The sequence below is a fragment of the Argopecten irradians genome, chromosome 1 (assembly GCF_041381155.1).
Source record: "Argopecten irradians isolate NY chromosome 1, Ai_NY, whole genome shotgun sequence".
In the NCBI taxonomy this organism is placed as follows: Eukaryota; Metazoa; Mollusca; class Bivalvia; order Pectinida; family Pectinidae; genus Argopecten; species Argopecten irradians.
This window is the reverse complement of record NC_091134.1, coordinates 71,026,224-71,047,192: the sequence shown is the minus strand read 5'-3', so window position 1 is coordinate 71,047,192 and position 20,969 is coordinate 71,026,224. Positions and strand designations below refer to the sequence as shown.

Sequence of the window (20,969 nt, the reverse complement as noted above, 5' to 3'; positions counted from 1 at the left end):
ATTTTAATCCAATGGTTAAATGGAGGTCACGATATTTAGTTGATAACCATGCAGAACTATTTTCTTTATATACATATAATCGTACTATACTAGACTCCCCTGACAAGTGCTCGAACAAAAAACACGGATTTTTGTCTGTAAAAATCAAAATAGTAAGCAATGGGAGAATTTTGTGTTATTTCAACTGATGAAAAACTTATGGCGAATATTTTAAACAAAATTGAAATTAAGTTTACGTGTTGGTTTGTTTATGACAGCCAGTCAAAGACCACTGTCAAAATGGCGTAAATTGCGTAAGAAGGGACCAGTCCACGACCACCTCAATAAAAAAATTAAACATAGTATTTATGACCTATTTTCTACCTATTCTGTTCTAATTCTAACAATTACAACAACAACAAAATATTTTCTAAATCAACAATCTGTTCATATTCGACAAAAATAAAAGTCAACTATTTCGTGAGTAGACACCGAAAATCATGGATTAACACGCGTTTTAACGGGGCGGGAAGTGAACTAAAATTGAAAAATTCACTTTGGCCAAGAACATGTTGCAATTGCTATTTTAGTTGATTTGATATCATTTTAATATAGTTATATGCTTTTAGAATATTTCCAACTTTTCATGCGATGTTGTTTATTTTGGTATTCGTAAGTGTTTCCCGATTCAAAAGCCACATTTGCTTGAGGGATTTTTGTGAAGAAGTCTAATATTGTCTTCGACAAGATTCAAACAATCGAATTTAACAACTAAATGCACGTGGTAACCGGAAATATATAGGCTAATATTTCCAGAATTGCCAATCTTCAAGTCTTTCTAATGTGCACAAAGTTATGTTAGGCATATAGTTGGACATATCTTATGTATTTATACGTAATTAATATTCTGCAGCGTTTACGTGTATTCAAATGTTGTGTTTTTTTCTGACTGTATAAAAATGTAAGTCAGAATATTTTTGCATGCAAGCATGCACGGGCGCTACGCCACTGACAGGCGAAAAAAGCTTTATTTGCTGTTTACAAAAAAAAAATAGAAATATTTCTCTGCCAGTTGATTTACAACTGAAGATTTTTGACACTCTGGTACAACCCATCCTTTTATATTCTGTTGAAGTATGGGGTTTTGCCAATATTACTTTTATTGAAAAAATTAACTTGCAATTCCGTAAACGTATCTTAGGTCTGAGACGTAGTACACCAAACTTTATAGTCTATGGTGAATTGGGTAGATATCCGTTGAGTATTGAAGTGAAATGTAGAATGGTCATGTTTTGGTATAATTTAATTTCCACTGATAAATTGTCAAGCAAAATATATAAACTAACGTACCTGTTGCATGTAAATGGAAACATAAGTTTTAAATGGATCGATTTTGTGTGAAATATTTTTTGTGAGACAGGCTTAAATTTTGTATGGAATATACAGGAATCTTGTACATTGAACAAAATATACTTCAGGATCAATTTATTCAAAGGTGGTTTGGTGATATGAATTTGTCATCAAAAGGAACAAGAGGCCCATGGGCCTTAACGGTCATCTGACTATTGGCACAATACAACATAGTCATTTAAAGATTTTAGCCATTTTGACCCCTGTGACTTTGAATGAAGATCAAGGTCATTTTAAAAAAACAGATATGGTAGCCCTTCATCCTAGCATGTCACGGGCCCAATATCAGGTCTCTAGGCCTCCTAGTTATTCTCAAGAATTCGTTTAAGGATTTTAACCTATTTGACCCCTGTGACCTTGAATGACAGTCAAGGTAATTAATTTGAACAACCTTGGTAGCCCTTCATCAAGCAAGCTGCAGACCCAATATGAGCATCCTAGACCTTTCGGTTATTGAGAAGAAGTTGTTTAAAGATTTAAGCCTATTTGACCCATGTGACGTTGAATGAAGGTCAAGATCATTCATTTGAACAATCTTGATAGCCATTCATCTCAGCATGCTACATGCCCAATATCAGTACTCTGGACCTTCTGATTCTTAAGAAGTCGTTTAAATATTTTAGCCTTTTTGACCCCTTTGTCCTTGAATGAAGATCAAGGTCATTCATTTGAACAAACTTGATAGCCCGTCATTCCAGTATGTCAGAGGCCAAATATCAGGTCTCTAGGCCTCTTAGTTATTCACAAGAAGTTGTTTAAAGGATTTTAGCCTATTTGACCCCTGTGACCTTGAATGAAGGTCAAGATCATTCATTTGAATAAACTTGGTAGCCCTTCATCCCAGCATGCTACAGGCCCGATATCAGTACCCTGGGCCTTCTGGTTCTTGAGAAGAAGTCGTTTAAATATTTTAGCCTTTTTGACCCCTGTGACCTTGAATGAAGATCAAGGTCATTCATTTTAACAAACTTGATAGCCCTTCATATTAGCATGTCAATGGCCCAATATAAGGTCTCTAGGCCTCTTAGATATTCACAAGAAGTTGTTTAAAGTATTTTAGCCTATTTGACCCCTATGACCTTGAATGAATGTCAATGTCATTCATTTGCACAAACTTGGTAGCCCTTCATCCCAGCATGCTACTGGCCCAATATCAGTACCCTGGGCCGTCTAGTTCTTGAGAAGAAGTCGTTTGAAGATTTTAGCCTTTTTGACCCCTGTGACCTTGAATGAAGGTCAAGGTCATTCACTTGAACAAACTTGGTAGCCCCTTATCCCAGCATGCTACAGGCCAAATATCAGTGCCCTGGGCCTTTCGGTTATTGAGAAGAAGTCGTTTGAATGAAAAGTTTACGCACGGCGCACGGCGCACGACGACGGACGGTGCATGATGATAATAGGTCATCCTGACCCTTCGGGTCAGATGACCTGAAAATGTATACACTTTTTAAAAACGATTTTCAAATGGAGAATTATCAATTAAAATTGAATGAAAAAGATAGAAAAAAATATTGTTAAATTTCGTACTTCTAATTTACATTTGCCCATGATGGGCTAATATACCACGCATTGAAAGAATTTGTCCCCTTTGTTCTGACGGTATTGGTGTTGATTGTATTATACTAATGCTATGTTGATTGTGTTCCGTCGTGTCAAAATGTAATACACTGATTTGACCTCTTGTTACACACGTATAGTATGTCAGAGCGTAATAAAGAAATCTGAAATCTGGAATCTGAAATCTGTATACTGTTGGTTAAAAAAATCGTATCAGGTCCTAGTGCTCTCAACTTCACAAATCAATTAAGGATATTCAGCCGATGCCCTCGTTGAAGGGAGAGCATCAGACTTCATGTATACCAATTCAGCAATGTCCTTTCTTTGGTCGAGAAGAAGACATTTCGATGCTGGTTTGAATAACATCTTATTAATAGACGATCATTAAGATAGGATGTGATAGCATACTGTATATACATTCTGACAACTTTTGTTATCCTTATTAAGCACGAACAAACACATTGATTGTTCTCTGTACACTCCCTCCAGAACCAATGTAAAGTCGTAAATCTGTAATGGACCTCATGGATATTCAGAAATTGTTTAAGTATGTGAACGTGAATGGCTGGCAAAGTCGTTCATTTGAGCCAATTAACTAATCTGTTGTCCTCATTCCACCACATGAATTACAGACCATCGAACCTCTTCACTTGAGATGTCTTTGTATCATACTGGACCAACGCAATTTATCTTTTCAAAACGATATTCATAGACGTGGCAACGATCACAGGGATCTGAGAATTACTAAGGTTTACAGTTTTTTTATGTATATAATTATGGACCCACCAGAGTGCCCATAGGCCATTCATAAGATGTTTTAGAGATCTAGATCAAATATCAATAAAAAGCATACTCTATATACTATACACGTATAGGGTGGTATTAGGCTTCCCGACTCAAACGTCTAACCTAATCCGCTTAACCTACCTATATTAGGTTTTTATTCTTGCCCAATATAGGCAAAAAAACTTATTAGCTGCTTCTTTTAACCCACCTAGATATAAATAGCGGCTAAAAATCACATTTCCAGTAAATCTTCACAAAAACGATTACTACCGTTGGAAAGTTTGCTACCGTATCAGATGATGGACGGAATTGTATACCCTGATACAATGCCCTTCTCCATAGATGATGGACGGAACCATAGATGATGGACGGAATTGTACACCCTGTTACAATGCCCTTCTCCATAGATGATGGACGCCGAATTGTACACGCTGATACAATGCCCTTCTCCATAGATGATGGGCGGAACCATAGATGATGGACGGAATTGTACACCCTGATACTCAATGCCCTTCTCCATAGATGATGGACGCCGAATTGTACACCCTGTTCCAATGCCCTTCTCCATACTTTAACACACATCCGGGACTCTAGAGACTCCGCCATGCATACATATATCCATTATCATTGGAAGTCATATAGAATCATGTGTCTTAAAACGAGCCACTTTTACTTTTTTTCTAGTTTAAAGAATAGTTTATTCATTGAGTACAATTACAATACAATAATGGTAACTAATATGACCGTCTCAATCAGAGTGTTCAAAGAATACTGTCAAGTTATGTTAATTTTAGGATGATTCGGTCTAGATGTCATACAGAGAGGATATCGCCCTTTTCATGTGATATCGATGTACAATGGCTGAGATAACGATGCATTTTGATGAATTTGCGAGCACTGCAGGCGCGAGATTTTGGTATTTGTGTGTCCGGGGATCTTTCTCGAAGAGAAAAATATCACGATTTAGAATATGGCTGAGATGAGTTTTACGATGCATTTTGATGATTTTAAAACGTTCTTAACATACTGGCTTCAATCCATTGTTCCAGTGTTGTGCAACTCAAAATAATAATGAATTAAAGATGCTCCACCGTTGACAAATGATATTTTTTCACTTTCAAAAACAGGAGCAGTATTTTTCTTCAGTTACAAAAGTTACTTACTTTACACCATTACCAACATTGAAAAGTTTGAGCTTCTAATTTTACTTCAAATTGAAAATATAAAAAAAAAAAATTACATCCCGAAAAAAATCCGTGGCACTATATCCTATATGGAATGAAGTACTGATTGCGTATGCACCAAAGGCAATATCAATTATCTTATATTATTTTTTGTGTTAATTAGACAGATATACACATGATTAAACACCAATTATTGTTCAAATGATGAATGTCATTTATGCTCTGTCGGCGGTGGAGCATCTTTAATTGTCTCACTAAGACATATAAAGAAATTAATCTTTTGTGATACATTTTTTGAAATAGTAGAATCCCTTGATGGACATTAATAGTCTAGTTCATGTGTATATTGAAGTTTAATTATTAAATGTTTGAACATTGCGTGCTTGCACGTTTTAGGAAATGCGCCGCGCAGCGTAAAATTTCTAAAATGAAGCACGAAAAATGTGCAGGACTTTTTTTCATGCAAACGTGCATTTTTAGAACATTATAGTCGGCGATAATGGGGAGGAGGGAGGGGGGCAAAAGACCTCATAATCTCGAGCTTTCGTGTCCACATGGACCTGGCACGAATTACTAACCAACATCATATATATATATATATATATATTAGTATTATAATATTTTCGAGGCGATCTGGCCCTTTATCAAGACACACAAAACGAACACGATCATGTATATTTATAAATAAATACTGTTGGCTAGACATTCGTGCGAGGTTCCTGTGTTCGTGTCTAATGAATTTCGCGGTTTGAGTCATTTCAATCTACGCAATATATGATCAGAAGATTTTCGTGGCGATAAATTCGCGATATCTCATCGCTCGCAAAATTTGATCGCACGCGAAAATAAATTTTCATCGATAAATAAATCTCAAAAAGTAAAATTCTTTAAACTAAAAGCGTATGCTTGGAATTACAATAATGTGTTTTTCTTGACAAAAGGTCAGTGGGCAAGGTCACCTTTACTAGAATAAAGCAGGCGTAATACATTTGTACGATTCACTTCATAACTTGTAGACAACATAATACAAACCAGCAATGGAATTCAAACTTAATTTATTTTAACATTATATATTGCTTTGAGGTTTTAATAAAACATAACCATAACCATAAAACTTTCAAGCAAATATTCAACAAGTAAAAGCTGTAAAGACTATTTAAATCATAAGTACATATATTTGATAACGTGGTTGAAGTTAGTATATACAGGTTATAAAGTAAATAAATTCTAATTCAATTAATAGATATTGGAATCTGTAAATGAAATATAGGGAGAAGACAAAAACATCTGTTCAGCTCTGTACCATGTAAACATGTACATATTAAAAAAGAAAATAATGTTTATACCTTCTGTCTATTCCGTCTTGAAGATTGTGAAAATTTTCATATAATTGTTGATAATAGTCAATAAAGCTGCAAAATATACACACAGTTCTCTAGGTACATTATATATATTTGTACATCATTATTTTCTATGCAGAATCATATTAGATCGTTTTAGATCGTGATACAATTCTGATCAGTATAATAGTAATGGATTGTGTTATGAGGAAAACCTGTTAAGCTTAAAGGCATATTACCTTTCCGAAACAGCCTTTAATTTTTAAAATGGGAATGTAAAACGAGATCAATAATTTTGTAGAGTCGCAAAAGCTATTAACTTGCCGTCAATACTACACTCATCATAATCTTCTAAAAAAATAATGAAAATAAATAAAATGTTTATTTTCATAACGCGGGTCGTCTTATGTTTCCTGTCGTCGTCTTAAATACCGCTTGGTTGTTGACTATCACTGCGCCAGACAGCAAAACAGCGAAATGAACATCCACAGTTATCATATATTACCGAGGAAATTTTGAATGTGTTTGGTGTTGTAATCTCATCTTATGTCATCCATATGTATTATCTTGTATTAATGCTTTTAAGAAAACTTTTTATTTTGTTTCCGAAATGTAGTGGGCCTTTTAGTTTAAACTACTCTCCGGGGTGTAATGAATTAAATACAGTGTAATGAATTAAATATAAAGCGAAATAACTTATAAAAATATAGAAAGACAATACATGATTCATCATAATATTCTGTACCAACAGACTATCCAACAGCAATCTAAAAAGATCAGGAACAAATAAAGATCAGAAGGAACCAAAACTAGAGAGTTTGTTATTTCCCTCAAGTTTACATAAACAAAACACATTAACCTGTAAAATTAGTTTTAATTTTCCTTTAACCAACGTTAAATCCACATATAACAAAATATTATAAACATTAACTTTTTTTTTAATTTAATCTTTGGAGCAAAGAGATCTTGAACTTTAATCTTAAACAATTGTTTAACAAATATTTTGCTTTTAAAATGTATCATTGAAATGATTTCTTCATCATTTCATCAGTGAAATTATCAGAAGGAAACAGGATAGATTTTGGCAAACAATCAAAGAAATATTTAATCTATACAGTTCCTGTACTACGAAGATTACAAAAGATATTTGATCATCAGTTTTATTGGATGATTTATCTCAGAAATCCAAGTTTTCAAATTTAACTTTTACAACAGATGAGCATATCTGAGACTGATGTGAAAATCTTGCATGTAAAAAGGTCTTTAAAGACATAATGTGACATCATATAGTGGTAACCCTCTTAACCAAGAAATGCACACCTGATTTTATTTCAAATGATGATGTTATTAAAAGGTAATGTGTTGTGATTCTGAATGTCTTTTGGTATGTCCTAACAGGTAGGAACTTCGGGCAAACTCCTTACCACAGAAGTCACACTTGAATGGTTTTTCTCCTGTATGTATTCGGACATGTTCTGATAGGCTGATATTTCGTGAAAACTCCTTCCAACAAATTTCACATTTAAATGGTTTCTCTTGTGAATGTGTTCTCACATGACTGCGTAGGTTACTGCTCTGGGAGAACCCCCTGCCACATTCATCACACTTGAATGGTTTCTCACCTGTATGTATCCTGTTATGCTTCAGCAGGTCAGCATTCCGCATAAACTCACCCTCACAGACATCACATTTGAACTGTTTCTCTTCTGTATGCATTTTGAAGTGTTTCTCAAGTTTATCAGTCTGAGAAAATCCCTTACCGCAGATACTGCACATAAACTGATACTTTCTTGTATGTATTTTTAAATGTCTTGACCGATCCCCTTTTTGAGAAAACCCTTTACCACAAATGTCACATTTGAAAGGTTTTTCTCCTGTATGTGTTCTCATATGTTGTGAGAGGTTTGCATTCTGAGAAAATTTTTTACCACAAATCTCACAAATGAATGGTTTCTCTCCGGTGTGCGATCGATTGTGTCGGGCTAAATCAGCATTTCGGATAAATTCTTTACCACAAATATTGCACTTAAATTGTCTGTTTCTTGTATACAATCTCATTTGCATGAACATTTTCAAAGTCATAGGAAAATCATTATTATCATCACATCCATAATGTCTTCTTATTAGTTCTATGTCTGTAGGACTTTCTTGGCCTGTGGGACTTTTCTGTCCTGTAGGATTTTCTTCACCTACAGGTCTTCCCCTACAAATAGGACTCTCCCCTCCTGTAGGACTATCACTACCAGTCGGACATTCTTCTCCTGTCTGCAAATTCTCTTCTTCTGAAGGCAAGCTAAAAAGGTTTGTCAGTTTACGATTCTGAGAAAATCCATATTCATAGATGCTATTCCTATTTTTTCTTGTATGTATTCTGAAATGTCTTGACCGATCCCCTTTTTGAGAAAACCCTTTCCCACAAATGTCACATATGAAAGGTTTTTCGCCTGTGTGTGTCCTCCTATGTTGTAACATATTTGCATTCTGTGAAAACTTTTTACCACAGATATCACATGTAAATGGTTTCTCTCCTGTGTGTATTCTATTATGTCTAGACAGGTCAGCATTCCTGATAAATCCTTTTCCACAAGTATTACAATTGAATTGTCTTTCTTTGATATTAGAATCTGATGGCATATGCATGAACATTTTTAATGTCAGAGGAAATTCTCCATTATTGGAATAGTGATGCTTTATTATTTTCATGTCTGTATGACTTTCCCTGCCTGCAGAATGTTCTTCTGGAGGACTTTCCTTGCCTCTAGTAGGACTTTCCAAACCTGGAGAACATTCTAACCTTGTACAATGTTCCTCATCTATAGAAAATCTGTTTATAACAGTTTTTTCCATAGCTGTAAACGTTTCTACCTTTGAACACCTCTCTTTGCCTGTTGGAATGTCTTTGTCCTTACAACTTTCCATAATTTTAGGACTTTCCTTGTGTGGAAGACTTTCCTCAGTGGAATTTTCTCAACATATAGGGTTATTCTCACCTGTGTAAAGACTTGGTATGTGGTCTGGCCTCACTTGTAGGGTTTTCCACAATTGAAAAACTATTGTTTGTAGAAATGTCTAAATTTGAGATTAAATTTTTATTGAGAGTAACAGCTAACTCTTTAAATTTGGACTAATTTATTCAGTGTCCTGTTTTCGTCTTTCTTTCAATAGTGATAGAAACTAAGACTTCCACAATAAAAGTCTGCACACATATGAGCATTATTTTGAACTACAAATTCAGTTTCGAACCACAGAGACCCTATACGACACTTCTCAGAAGATTTACTTTAAGTCAATTAATACTATTATATGGTTGACAAGGACTACTCCAATATATCAATATCTTCATCTGAAATCCTGATCGAGAACTGCTGATGTTTGCTTCCATAAATCCTTTGAAAACCTGAAACAAAAAGATGAGACTATAAATTTACAATGAATTAGATTTTTAGTATTTTTTGTTATTTTGCAATATATATAGCTTGTATGCCCCAAGAGTAACACATCCATATATCTTAAACAGTTTTTAAGAAAACAGATGGATACATTTCTAAGATTTTTTTTTATAGTTTTTATCCTGAATTAGAAGAATTTATCTATAAAACTATTACGTTGTATATCTAAAATATGAGTAAATCACCAAGCGTGTTCACCATTTTCTTTAAATTCTGTTTCATTTCATCGCTTCCATGGATCGAACTCTGGATGTCACGTCAGTGCTACAGTGTTACAAAAGTATAGCACAACGAGACACTTTTGAACATTACGTCGTGTCTAACTTCAGAAGTTTCTCAATATCGACGTATAATATTATCGGATTATTTGATTAGTCACGTCAGAGTAATCCCTATTGAGATTCCTCCTCAAGACTCTTTTATATTCGGACGTTTGATAGAGACATCTATCAAACGTCCGGGTATAAAGAGTCTTGAGGGGGATTAACGTCAGAGGCCTGCAAGGATTCGAGCATTGTCTAACCATCCGGAATGACACGGACAGCACGGTATCAGGACATCTCGGCACTTGGGGTTGGAGTCACTTCGGCACTTTTCCGAGGTCACCACGGCACTTTTTCAGATATCTCGGCACTTGTCGGTACAATGATAATAACGATAACTGAGTTTGACATTTTGTCAACAATATACATCATTAGTATATAAAGTCTCACTTTTAAGTCCTTGATATATAAAATACCCCTTGTTATGTATATGAGCCGATTTTTTGAGTCTTTCAATAATGTGTTACATCTTACTACCCTCAAAAATTACATAAAGTAAAGTTTCGTGAGAAGGAAAAGATAGTTTAGTTTTCCATTTTCATTAAAAATGTATTTTTAGTTTCGCTAGAACATGATGTAACCGGACACGTTCAAAACTTTTAGAGTAATTTACTTTTCCAAATCACAACAAACAACAAATTTACATATGCTTATATTTCAATAACCATATTTTCTTTTCTTCACACATGGGCATTCACTAAAACTCGGGAAATTAACTAGGATTTATCAACAAAATTAATACAGACGTAACTAGACACCAAATTTTCATTGGATCTCTTAGTTCAGTATGCCACCGAAGTAAACATGTTCACAGATTATTTTCAGAATTTCTATTTCGAAAATATATGCAAAGGAAACGGTTGATCAATGTTTTCAGATTTTTTATGTCTTCCGTTACATCTCTTGATAATCTGTATTTTCAGTCAAAAGAAAAAATGCTTTAGAGACAATAAATAGGGACAAAAGTAACATAAACACAAATGCATCTTCAAAGGAACAACGGAACTTTTTATTTTGTACAATTTAGGATCAAAACAAACGATATGTTAAGCAAATATACACATTTCATATTGATTTTTAAAATATTTGTAATATTTGGTTTATGTTGCATGGCGAACGTGGACACAAAAAAAATCTCATATATATGTTGACATTACGGAGAAAATGTAACTTATTTCATTGATTTTTGTATTATATTAGATGCTTTACGTATGAAATATCTGCTGAAGTCACACACAAACACAAGATGTTAGTATTACACTGAAATTTACTATTCCTCCATTTTTATTTGAATTAAAAACAGACGTAACAGAAAATTAATGACTAAAAAAAACGGCTCATATCCGCTTCTGTATACATGTTGACAGAATACGACCATAAATGGTAAAAATTAAGATTGATTAAAATTTGTGGCACTTGTTTATTTTGAGTTACACAAATATATGTAAATACATGTACAAGAATATTGAATAATTCTTATTTTCTCTAAAATTCTAGGCGACGTTGTTTCATAAACACATACGTACCGCGGACTGGTACAATAATAATGTAGTTAAGTTTTCTCTGTTCATAATTCACTACGTTCAGAATGTACTTCTGTTTAGAAAACTCCCGAGTGTGTCAATTTACGATATTTATATAGGTCTATAAAAATATACATTTAGCAACCAAAATGCATGTTATCAATTCGCTTTCTCGTACGATAATTATTTCATATTTATATAAAGATCGTCAGTTATCTCTCTTATCATACAATAATTGCGGCAAATTAAATCTTTTTAAACTAGCTGTCAGTGTTTAATGGTAAAAGATGCATGGAATGTATTATGCTGTCGACAGACTTTTGAAACGTGTAGTAACTTAAACAAGAGGCCCAGAGGGCCTGTATCGCTCACCTGGTTTTTTGTTAGTAATTATCACAAGAATCTGACAATTAGAAAAATAAGCAAACTTGACTCCCAAAGTTTAATTTTGAATCACAACACCACACAATGATGCTATTGATACCATACAAATATGCTATCCAATACATAGGTTCAGAGACAAAGTAATTTATATGAAAATAGTAGCCTAATTGACCTTTTTGACCTCGCATCTATTGCCGTTTAAGGCCCTGGGGGTCAGCCCTATCATTTGTACAATTTCAAATCCCAACCCTATAAGGATGCTACCATTGCATTATAAGTGCTCTTCCATTCTTAGTTGCAGAGAAGAAGTTGTTTATATGGAAATAGCTAAATTGACCCCTTTTGACCCCACCATTCAGGCTCCTGGGGGGGTCATCCCCATCATTTGCAAAATTTTGAATCCAAACCCTTTAAGGATGTAACCTTTGCATTATGAGCGCAATCCCATGTTAAGTTGCAGAGAAAAAGTCATTTATATGGAAATTGACCATTTTTGACCCCGCCCCTCAGGCCCCTGGGGGTCAGCCCTATCATTTGCTCAATTTGGAATCCCCAGCCTACAAGGATGCTACCATTGCATCATGGGTGCTATACCATGCTTAGTTGCAGAAAAGAAGTCATTTATATGGAAATAGCCAAATTGACCCCTTTTGACCCCGCCCCTCAGGCCCCCGTGGGGTCAGCCCTATCATTTGCACAATTTTGAATCCCCACCCTATAAGGATGCTACCATTGCATTATGGGTGCTATACCATACTTAGTTTCAGAGAAAAAGTGGTTTATATGGAAATAGCCAAATTGGCCCCTTTTGACCTCGCCTTTCAGGCCCCCGGGGGGTCAGCCCCATTATTTGTACAATTTTGAATCTCCACCCTATAAGGATGATATCATTGCATTATGGTGCTATCCCATGCTTGGTTTCAGAGAAGAAGTCGTTTATATGGAAATAGCCAAATTGAGCCCTTTTGACCCCGCCCCCAGCCCCCCCGGGAGTCAGCCCCATCATTTGTACAATTTTGAATCCCCACCCTATAACGATACTACAATTGCATTATGAGTGCTATCTCATGCTTAGTTTCAGAGAAGAAGTCGTTAAATTGGAAATAGCCAAATTGACCCCATTTGACCCCGCCCCTCAGGCCCCCGGGGGGTCAGCCCCATCATTTGTACAATTTTGAATCCCCACCCTATAAGGATGCTACCATTGCATTATGGGTGCTATCCCATGCTTGGTTTCAGAGAAGAAGTCGTTTATATGGAAATAGCCAAATTGACCCCTTTTGGCCCCGCCCCTCAGGCCCCCGGGGGGTCAGCCCCATCATTTGTACAATTTTCAGTTAGTAGCCCATAAGGATGCTACCAGTCAAATTTTATTGAAATCTGACCAGCGGTTATGGAGAAGAAGTCGATTGTTGACGGACGCCGGACGCCGGACGCCGGACGCGGACGCCGGACGCTGCGGTATCCCATAAGCTCACCTCGGTCCTTTGGACCAGGTGAGCTAAAAATATTGTCTAAATCGCGATCCCGTAAGAGAATACAAAATGCTTCAATTTCTTAATTTCTCTAATATTCATAACTGGAATTTTTGCAGCATATTGATCATCGTATCGCTTTAAGTTTATCACGTTTATACCAACAACAAGATTAAAGCGCAGTGTATTTGACACAGACACATACAATTTTATGTAATAAATCTTTTACTGACGGAAGCATATGATATGCAATATGTTGCTATAAAGAAATATTTAGTTATATTTTGCAATCAGAAATGAATACCATCTACTTAATTTGATGTATACTCCGTATGAACGGAGTAAATAATGAACATCGAACTTTAATTAAATTGCTGTAAAACCTTGCGTGCGAAATTGGAAATTAAAGCTCAGATATGTCACTGTCCGATGCACGTTCATGTCCTGATCAGTTCTGCCGGAACAAATCGTTGTTGAATAACCTAAATGGAATTTGCATTTGGGTTACAAATTTCCAATTTTTAGTTTATGATGAAATTTGTTACAGGGAAAGAAAATCATATTTAAATAAGGTTGTACAACCGTCTATATCTTCAATATGTTGTATCCAGTATTTTCAAATATAAATAGACTATTAGGTAACTGTACATGTGAATTACCGGTAATATATTACGATGTTGAATTGACCAAATTACTAAAAGTAACACTTGTTGGAACACCGATTAAATGCGGCATATGGCACTGGAAAATTATACTCTAGCATAGATTTAAATCTCTGACTCTAGTAATAAGCATGATTATCAGAAGAGAGAGCGTGGTATTTTACTGTTAAATGTTTGTAATTACAAAAAAAAAAAAATAATAAAACCTGAAAAATGACGTAAATTGGGCCTTTAACACGGTTGAAATCAATTCTTTACATTTGCTTTTAATTGTAAAATCAAATTTCCTAATATTTTATTATATTTCATGCATTTTGACATCTTATAATTAAAGTTGCTTGAAAGTAATTATTGGAACTCTTACACTATATACTGTATATATCTTTTTTAATCCTGATCATCACTTTAAACATGGAGGGCCAACCATCCCTGATCCACAGTCTGTTTCATCATATAATGTTTTAAAGTAAATATTTGATAATGCAATAGAATATATTTAATTAAATAATATATTTTAAACAGATTATTGATATTTTTTTTCAAATTTTCATATACATGTGCATTCCAAAATCTATACCCAACCTTTCTTAATAATTCATGTATTTAAATAAAATGTCTCTTATTATTGAAATGTGACCTATAGGCCTATTTGTTTTAATCTGGTGTATTGTACTTTTATGTACAAGCTTGCCACACCCTTCATATAACAACTTTTTAACAACTTTAATCGATCGTCACTGCTGTGCATCTGACACAAACAAAGTTTCATAAATTCGTAGAAAATTATAGGAAGGAAAGTCAATATTTCTCATACAGCGATAGACTTTATTAAACAAAAGACTTGAGTGCCGAATTCTCTTCAAAAAGTGCCGAACATTCCAAATGCCGAAAATAAAAGTGCCGAGATTACCAAGTGCCGAATATCAAAGTGCCGAGGTGACCAAGTGCCGAGGTCTCCACGTGCCGAGACGTCTATGATTCGGACAGCACATTGCTGCCTCACAACGACAATCATGAATATATTGCTATTTCTTAATTTAGTTGACATACAGAGTAGATATATGTATGTCAAAGCTTACCATATTCGTCGACAAAGCATAGTCGAAAACTGTCTTTTTTTTGTTGTTGACAGGAAATAACGATATTCATACTAAACATAGTTATGAATCGGAACAGCAATTTCCGGATAAGAAATGTTCTCTTAAACGAAATTAAAGAACTACCTAGCATCTTGTATGTGTGAATTCGTGAATTCCGTAGAAATGAAATTTTGATTTTGATATTATATGTGGTTATATTTTAATTTCATGTCTGATTAAGATTATAATTACCGTCGTTCACTCCTTCCGGAATCCATAGGACGTATTTGTGGTTGTGAAAATAATTACAATTTCGTGTTTATTTTCCGGTCAAATCTGTCAAAAAGCTCCACTACGACCCATACGACTCCTCATTATCAACACCGGACCATACCCGTAGGTAGCTATATATTATAGCCTGTCCCCTAAAACGGAGGTATCTTTAAATCGACAAGATCCGATAAACACACATCAAATTATTCGTCTGAATAAATTATAACGTAGATCTAACAATGCAGGACTTGTCAGAAGTTAGCATCAGTGATATTACGAAAATTTGTTTTGTACAGTTTGACCTCCACCTTTTTACAATTCTACTGCCATTTTCGTTTTGTATATCGTCTTTCTGGACCTAAAAGAATGCCGGTCAAAGGACCAGTTACATGGCAAAAATTGTCTGCCTTATTATAAAGTTGCCGGTCACGGATAGACCTAGCTGCAATATTGTAGCTCAAAAGACTTTTAGACAGAAAATGATGTCGTCTTTAGAGCTACAATTGGTGCCTATTACTGCTAATGGAGCAAAGTAATGATTATGCAAATCATTATAAAACGTCTGTTTGCATTATATCGTACTTGTTTGATATCGCTTACCTACTCGGCAATAACGCTGAACCACATAAAATGTCAAAATCTCATCGAGGCATTTTTTTTTTACACAATACTTATGATGGTCTTTCTGAAGGGAATTTATATGGCAAGTCCACAAATGGTGAATTTGACGTCTTGTGAGCGGCCAATCTGATTAAAATCATATCTTCGATTACGCTCTGATACTCTACCCGTAGAGTATCAGAGCGTAATCGAAGATATGATTTTAATCAGATTGGTGAGCGGTATGGTAGATATAAAGAATTGTAGTCATGTTTGTTTTGGACAAAAATAATATTTGAATGCATGTATATGCATAAAATAATCGGAAACCTACAAAAAAGTATAGAAAACTGTGCCTGAGTGATTTTCTGAGGCAGTGGTCCACTACGACACATAGGGACCAATTCGTACCCAGCTGAAAGGTATAGTAGGCCGGGTACGTATATTCGTTCTAGGATATACCGACAGACGTTCATTTCGTATGCAGAGTGATACCCAAAGATTTATAAGTGAGATGGATTTGTCACTCGGGGGTTTGGACGATTACGTCGCAAGCGCATTTGCCTGATTTTTGTTTGATATCTGCCGGCGCAACCTTTGATGTAGTTTGCGGGTGCCAGGCTTATCATCTTACTTTTTGAAGCGGGCCGTCATTTCATGAGCTGTCATATTTTTTAAATAAAAATTTAAGACATTTCTTCTAAATCTTCAGTCCTTAAAACAAGGACTAGACATTGTGAAATTTATTAAGCTTTACATTGATGTTTTCTTGACAAGTATTTGTTGGGAAATATGGTTTTTATTCCTGGTTCATAGGCGTCTTGCATGGTGTTTAGTAGTTAAAGAGCTCGAGAGAGTAACAAATCCTTCTCACTTATAAATTTTTAAGACAGAATATATAAAATAGATCTTAAATGCATAAGTAAAGATTTTATATTATATGCAAAACTCTATCCTTTATGTATCAAATGATTCATGTAGCTAAACTAATATAAAAAATATCTTGTGTTTCAGTTTACACTGACACGATTGATCATAAAGCCTACTGATTCAAGAGACTAAACATTCTTCATACTTTTAAAGACTGGAGATATGGTGGAACCTGTTTGGACAAATACAGAGGGCCTGGAAAACCTTCATACTTCTGATGAATGTTGTGAGACATTTTGTCCCACTGACACAGTAGAACAACCTACAGTGTCAAATACAGAGGGCCTGAGAACTTTTTTTTCTGACAATATGGCAGAACCTGCTGAGTCAAGCACAGAGGTGAAACCATTTAAGTGTGGCGTATGTGGTAGAGAGTTTAGCCAGAATGCTAACCTCTCACAGCATGTAAGGGTACACACGGGGGAGACTCCTCACCAATGTGATATCTGTGGTCAACAGTTTTCTTGGAATTCATCTCTGATGAAACATATGAGAATGCATACAGAGGGAAGACCACAATGTGAGACTTGTGGTAGGGAGTTTACTCGAAAGAGTGATCTGAAACGACACTTCAGAACACATACTGGAGAGAAGCCGTACAAGTGTGAATTCTGTGCTAAGGAATTCTCTCAGAGTTTTAGCTTATTAGCTCATGTAAGAATACACACACAAACATACAAGTGTGACATCTGTGGGGTGGAGTTCTCGCAGGAAACAGAACTTGCTAAACATGCAATTAAACACACAGGAAAGATGGTATTCAAATGTGATACCTGCCAGAAGGAGTTCACACGAAATACAGACTTGAGGCGACATATCAGAATGCATACTGGAGAGAAGCCATTTAAATGTGATATCTGTGGTAACGAGTATGCACATAGCAATATCCTGTCACAACATAAGAAAAAGCATACAGGAGAGAAACCATTTAAATGTGATATCTGTGGTAAGGAGTTTTCTTATAGCAGTAATTTGTCACACCACATCAAAACACATACAGGAACAAAGCCGTTTTCTTGTGAAATTTGTGGTAAAGATTTTTTTCACAGGTCTAACCTTTTGCAACATTCTACAATACATACAGGAGCCAAGCCATTTATGTGTGAGATTTGTGGTAAGGAGTTTTCTCAAAGATGTAACCTAACACAACATTCCAGAATTCATTCAGGACTGAAGCCTTATAAGTGTGACTTCTGTGGTCTAGACTTCTCTCAGAAAAGCATCCTGTTGAATCACATCCGGATACATACAGGGGAGAAACCATTTAAGTGTGACATGTGTGACAAAGAATATTCTCGGAGATCAGATTTGGCAAGACATATAAAAATCCATATAGGAGAGAAGCCATTTAAATGTGACATTTGTGAAGAAGAATTTATCCACAGCAATGCTCTGTCAAAACATGTAACAATTCATAGAGAGGAGTTATAAAATTAATGTAACAATTCACAGAGAAGAGTTGTAAAATAAAAGAACCTGAGTCTGTAGAAAAAGTGTTTTTTTTACTCACCCAGTGGACCGAAGGGCAAACTAGTTCATGCCATTTGACATACAGCTTTCATCCATTGTCCAACAACATTTCCTGTAAATGATTCTACTATTCAAAATGTTTTGAATGTGATTTAACTGAATTTAGCCAGAAATATCTTTAGTGAAGAGAAAGAGTTCTTGCAATTATTGGCTCTGCTCAGGCCCTTTGGGGCAGGAGCAGAGCTCGAGAGGCAGGACTCATTAAATCGTTACTAGTCACAAAGGTCCCCATGGATCTAATTTTTGTCAAATATATTTTGGGGAAAATGTTTTGTAAAAATAGGACAGGAGGGATGCATGTAGCCTAATAGGTGAAATTAAGGTGATATTTTTAAAGTGCTATCCTTGACTCAATAAAAACCTAAAGGTTGGTTTACTCTAGAATTATGTGTCCCCAACTTGCCAAAAAGACACTCTAACAGTGAAAAATAAAGCAAATTCTTTGAAAACGTTTGTCTGCAGAAAAAATGAATGGGGACTTTGCTATATATAGTCATTGTAATATCTGTCGTGTAAGTGGTGCAGGCCCACTGGGTCTCTTGAGCTGCTTGTGTGAGCCAGAGAAACCAAATGCATTTGATACAAATTGTGCTAATGACTTCTATTAGAATGCTAAACAAGAGGCCCAAAAAATAAAATGTTGGTAGAGTTGGTTGTTGGATGCCTTAGACACTAAACCCAGTAATCCCTTGTGGAGTGTATCTGACTTCGTTGTACTGTCATATAGGCGAGTGCTCCGAATAATATACGGAGGAATTAACATTGTTACATACATACATATGGCTGAACTTTGCATCAAAGTAATAGCTTGTGGTGATGCCTCTTGATTATCATGACCCACTGCAGCTTCTATTGTCCCTTAGTGGATAACTTTATAAATCTACTTGTTACTTCCAATGTGACATACACATAATGGTAGTAGTTTGCATACTTTTAAAAGTTCTTTGAAAAAAGAAACATAATAAAATAACTAGGCACAATGTCTCACATGTACTAATAATTAATTAATAATTTGAAGCACATACATTAATTACTTGTCTTTTCATAATATTTTAACTATGCACATATTCACGACAACCAGATATTGACCATAAACTGTCTCTTGGTTGATATGGAGCTTTAACCACTAATCTGACATAAGTCCTTGCACAGTTCATTTCTGTCGACACTTCATTGTATACAACATACAGTAGAGAAGAAGAACACAGAAAGTCCAGTAAGTTTTTAAAGATTGTAGCCTATTTGATCCCTCTTACCTTGGATGAAGGCCAAGGTCATTTATATGAATGAATTTGGTAGTCCTTCATCACCTGTAGTATGCTACAGCCTCAATATTAGGTCTCCAGACTTCGTACTAACAAGATTTTAGCCTTTTTGCTCGTGTGACCTTGAATGAAGGTCCAGGTCATTCATTTGAACAAACTTGTTAGCCCTTCATCACTGCATGCTACAGGCTAAATATCAAGTCTCTAGGCCTCTCTTACTTATTCACAAGAGGTTGTTCAAAGGTGTTAGCCTTTTTGACCCATGTGACCTTGAATAGGTCAAGGTAATTCATTTCAGCAAACTTGGTAGCGCTTCTTCCAGCATGCTAGACTCAATATCAGGTCTCTATATGCCTCTTACTTATTCACTGTCACAAACAGTCATTTACAGATGTTAGCCTATTTGACCCCTGTTACATTGAATGAAGATCAAGATCATTCATTTGAGCAAAATTGGTAGCCCTTCATCCCAGCATTTATCAGGTCTCTAGATCTGTGCACCTTATTTATTCACATGAAATCGTTTAAAGGTTTTAGCCTATTTGACCCACGTGACCTTGAATGAAGGTCAAGGTCATTCATTTCAACTAACGTGGTAGCCCTTTGTCCCAAAATGCTACAGGCCCAATATGAGTACCGTGGGCGTTTTGGTTATTGAGAAGAATTAAGTTGTTTGAATGAAAAAGTTTATTGATGGCGCATTGCGGACAATGACGAACGAAGCATGATGGCTATAGGTCATCCTGACCATTCGGGTCAGATGACCTAAAAAGGACCGTTTTGTAAAAGATATTGTCCTATCATGATAATACATACCGGTATTTGGTCTTCTCGTGTATAACAACCTCTTATACCTGTCATACCTGCTCTTTTGTAGTAAGATCTGTCTGGCATTATTTGCTGTAAGTTAGAAAGCAAAGTCTAGAATGTCAGAATTGATAATTAACATTTGATATGGAAGTTTCTGGTCACATTGACTCGTTTTCATTTCTAAAATAACAAGTGTTTAACATAGACAATATAAAAATCAATTATCAATTTATATTATTTCGTATTACAGCTCTTTGTTATAAGCTTATATAAGAGAACATGCTCCTTAGAAGTTTTTTTTTTTCGAAACATTTGCTAATTTTGGATCATGGTGGGGTTACAAGCCTCAGAAACATATACATAATATATCTTTCTGCTAGCCTTTAGGTATATATGTAGGTCTATGAAAA

At 35.4% G+C, this 20,969-nt stretch overlaps 2 protein-coding genes across 4 annotated transcripts; one reads left to right on the top strand and one right to left on the bottom strand.

Annotated features, from left to right (window-relative positions):
- Positions 1–5,954: 5,954 nt before the first annotated feature.
- LOC138307331 (zinc finger protein ZFP2-like) lies at positions 5,955–15,239 on the bottom strand. Of its 2 annotated transcripts, none has more exons than XM_069248023.1 (2): positions 15,152–15,239; positions 5,955–9,653 (listed from the first exon to the last, which is right to left on the bottom strand). In XM_069248023.1, the coding sequence occupies exon 2, from the start codon at positions 9,173–9,175 to the stop codon at positions 7,604–7,606; it is 1,572 nt and encodes a 523-aa protein (XP_069104124.1). In that variant the 5' UTR covers positions 9,176–9,653; positions 15,152–15,239; the 3' UTR covers positions 5,955–7,603. The 2 variants fall into 2 exon arrangements, with proteins under 2 accessions (XP_069104124.1, XP_069104132.1); XM_069248031.1 differs by lacking the exon at positions 15,152–15,239 and adding an exon at positions 9,904–10,137.
- Positions 15,240–15,402: 163 nt separating this feature from the next.
- On the top strand, positions 15,403–18,447 carry LOC138307342 (zinc finger protein 271-like). 2 transcript variants are annotated; one of them, XM_069248043.1, is made up of 2 exons: positions 15,403–15,547; positions 17,039–18,447. In XM_069248043.1, exon 2 carries the CDS (start codon positions 17,117–17,119, stop codon positions 18,383–18,385), a length of 1,269 nt encoding a protein of 422 aa, XP_069104144.1. In that variant the 5' UTR covers positions 15,403–15,547; positions 17,039–17,116; the 3' UTR covers positions 18,386–18,447. The 2 variants fall into 2 exon arrangements, with proteins under 2 accessions (XP_069104144.1, XP_069104150.1); XM_069248049.1 differs by having other exon boundaries at positions 15,464–15,551.
- The last annotated feature ends 2,522 nt before the right edge of the window (positions 18,448–20,969 follow it).